We start from the raw sequence: 3,596 nt of genomic DNA, 5'->3' as shown, positions 1-3,596 counted from the left end.
CTTTCCCTAGACTGAGCTTGGCTTTCCTCTTTTTCAGTTCATTTCCTTCACTTTTCTCTTTTATTGCACTGCCCCCTCCCCAAAAGATACATGCATTCTCTGAGAAGCAAGAGGCAAACAAATCCAGATTTCCACACAGCCCCCACTGTGTGGTTATTTCAGCAATGTTTGGAGAAGGATCCTTTATTTCACGAACTGATTAGCTCTGACTTAAAACTTACTTAAAATAACCCACAATAGTTATAACTCCACAGATTGAATGGCATTAAACCCAACTTTTAAAATTACAAACAAAGTCTGCATCAGGCTTCCATTGTGAAAGTGGAAGAATTTGTACCTAGCCACCTCAAAGCACCCTGTAATCTTCCTGGCATTAAGTATTTCCTTTCATTCCTTGAAACAGGTGGTCTAGTACATCTTGCAAAGCAAATAAAGAAATGGGAAAAGAGTTCTTCAGCTAAAAAAGGATATGTAAAGAAAGTTTGTGGCCACTATGCATAGTATGATGCAAAACTGCAGCAAAAATTAATTGTCTATGAGGGTTATTCATATTCTCTCTTAGGGCAAGGTTAAGAAAGAACTGCTAATAAAAAAGAGGATGAAAATTAAAAAAACAAGACAAGCTTGATTATCACAAAGACTGAAACAACCAGAATGGACTGAAATGCAAGAGATGACATGCAACAGTGACATGACCTGGTGACTGGACTCTCAACTCTATTTTCCAAAGAATAAAGTGAAAGTCAAAACAATTCCACCAGTGGTATGAAATGAGCACATCAGGAATAACGTCAAAAGCCATCTACTTCTAGAACAACTGCTGCTGTTTTAAAATCTTAAAATTTAGTATATTTAGATGCAAAGTAAAGAAATTTTTGGTTCTGTACTACTTGTACAGTATTTTATTTCTGGACAGTATATTCATACCTGTTTTGCTGGCTATGGTGGAAGAATATTTTAATGTTTTGACATCTTTTGCTCTTTAACTATTTTCTGAAAGTAATAATTTTAAGTATAACTGTACTTTGACTAGTTAACCTGCCAATTTCTTAAAACTCCGTCATTACAATGTTACACATTTATTACTGAGGAAGCAATCCTAAGTCAGTCATGTTTATTACATTAATTTATCCCATGTCAATAGATACCACCTCTCTTCAAGTTAATTTTATGTTGGACAAAACTTTACATGCTTACAGAGGCTGCAATGTTAGAGTCAGATTGTTAACTTACAAATCAAATCGCAGATTCTCTCTTTCTTCAAAGAAGTAGTCCATTATAAATTTTCTTACAAAATCTGGATTTAAAGTATTATCAATTACTTCTGTTCTTCCAAACTGTAAAAGAAAAGTGCAAGTTTAAGCTACATGCTGTAAGGAAGTAGAATTAAATAAACTGCCAATACCAGGAATGTGTGAGGTATATGAGAGCCTGTAAAAACTTCTCTTAAACAGATGCCATGAAAGAAAATTACGACATTCACATGAACAGATCAGTTATCTGTGGATGAAGACAGAGTGGCAGAAGACCTCATATTTCAATATAGAGCGGTACACACCTTGTATTGTATGACCTAAACTGTATCAACATCAGCTCCCAAAGCCAATAAAAATCCACAAAAACTTGAATCAATAACAAAAATCCACTGTTTCCAGAAAAAAAGCCCACCAAAAAATCTCCAACCAGACACAACAGCAAGCAAAACCTTGCATATATTATTTCAGATAGCTTTAAATATTAGGGAACGCAGTCCTACCACTGCAAATGTATAATTTTTGCACTATCCATCTCCTGTTTCACCTCAGTTCAGCTCTCTCTTCATTGCTCCTCTCTCTGAGCTTTTGGCAAAATGCCTTTTGTTTCCTGGTGTTTATAGGAAGTGCCTCAGGTCTTGTCAAGCTGAAAATATTTTGATTTAAAAAAAATTCAAACCTTAGCTGGGGGAGGCCCAGAGCAACCTGGTCCAACTTTGGAGATGGCTTTTCATGGATCAGAAGGGTGACCCAGACACAGCAGATGAACAGGAGGCTGGAGAACACATAGGTTCCTTTCTCTTAAATTATGCCATGATTGTCATATTTCATATATCATGGGTTTAAATTTTATAGCTCAGTTAGAAATAGAACTATGTATGAATCCAAAGGAGAAGTTACTTCAAAAGAAAAAGAAGTTATAAAATGGCAGCTAAGCATCAGTTTTAATTTTTTAAAATAATAAAACATCATAAATTTGTAAGTACTTCTCATATCTTCAATTCTGCATTTTTTTCAATAAACAGTATTTCATTTTACACTACAACCACGTTACCCTTGGGAAATCTGCCAGACTTGATTTACAACGTATTACAGAGTGTATCAGTAACCAAAGATAAATATGCAATGTGCTGATGATCAAGTTACACTGAGACCAGAAAAGGTCTAACTGAATACCCATTACACTGTCACCTTTATCTCTCATCAATTATACTTAGATTGTTATAAAACTCAAGAGACTGAATTCAGTGGCACTACTAACTTTTCTTTCAATATTTTAAATTACTGGTTTGGGTTTTAGTTGAGGCTTCAGGTTTTTTGTCTGTTTACTTTTTTTACATGGGCTACGCAAGTGATTCCTTCACATACTGATTTACAAAAATATGGGTAGGGATCTAATATCGATACCCAAATGAGACGGACAAAGACTCTCTAACAGTTTAGAGTTATAAAGTGTATGTTTACTCCAGCGCCGCGCAGCTGCGCCGGATAATTCCCTGATATGCAGCACAAAGGTACAAGCTGACACAGAGTTTATTTATCTATAAAAGTTATGAATAACCAAAAAACAAATGCATATGTATAACATTAACACCTCCCATTCTCCGCTTCGTATGGAAATTAGCTTAAATGTCATTAAGCATGCCTAGTATGTTCTCTGAATTGAGTCGGTGGTCTTTTTATTAGGGGAGTGGTCTCATAAGATGAAGTAGTAGTCTTCCTCAATTTGACCTTTCTGCCTTCCTGGGTTTTAACAATACAAATTACTTTTGGTGACCTTCCAGTTCCTCTTTGAGTGACTTTAAATAGGTTCTCAGATAGGGAGGAAATTGACAATTGTTTACATTCCCTAAATCTATTTATCAATGTTTCTGTTTCTCATTCCAAGCACAGCTAAACAAACATAAAAGTGATAGGTAATCAGTTATTTAGTAATCAGTTACTCACATCTTGAAAACTCATTTGAGGTCCAGCTCTTCTTAACTATTAACTTTTAATTGATTAAGCTCACTTCTATTTTAACTAAATTCAGCACAGCTAACCTTCTAACTAAATCTTTATGTTTCTTTTAAAATTCTGTGTTTCAATATGTTTGGACTCAATGATCTTAAAGGCCTTTTCCAACTTAAATGGTGTTATGACCCAGTTTTATTAAGGTTCTTTGGAAATTCCTCTGCCCGAATTAAGGCGCAAACGAGACCATATGCCAGTAACAATAGTAAGGGTTTTAGTTGATGGTAAGTATGAGAGAGAGAGAGAGAAAGAAGTAGAAAATAGGTGGGGGGGACAGAAAGAGTGACAGGTACAGAATAAGGAAAGTATCACCGCTCCATGGATCCCAGC

General features: G+C 35.4%; 1 protein-coding gene across 2 annotated transcripts in view; it reads right to left on the bottom strand.

Annotated features, from left to right (window-relative positions):
• The window catches only part of CPNE8 (copine 8), a 67,569-nt gene that overhangs the window by 51,694 nt on the left and 12,279 nt on the right, over nt 1-3,596 (bottom strand). For both annotated transcript variants that reach the window (XM_017746015.1, XM_017746016.1), the window contains exon 4: nt 1,234-1,337. In XM_017746015.1, the coding sequence (XP_017601504.1) occupies nt 1,234-1,277 (44 nt within the window). In that variant the 5' untranslated portion in view covers nt 1,278-1,337. The remainder of the gene's footprint in view (nt 1-1,233; nt 1,338-3,596) is intronic.

This window comes from Corvus brachyrhynchos, unplaced genomic scaffold, assembly GCF_000691975.1.
Source record: "Corvus brachyrhynchos isolate BGI_N302 unplaced genomic scaffold, ASM69197v1 scaffold239, whole genome shotgun sequence".
Taxonomy (NCBI): domain Eukaryota; kingdom Metazoa; phylum Chordata; class Aves; order Passeriformes; family Corvidae; genus Corvus; species Corvus brachyrhynchos.
The sequence above is the reverse complement of the archived record's forward strand: the minus strand, read 5'-3'. Positions and strand labels throughout refer to the sequence as shown.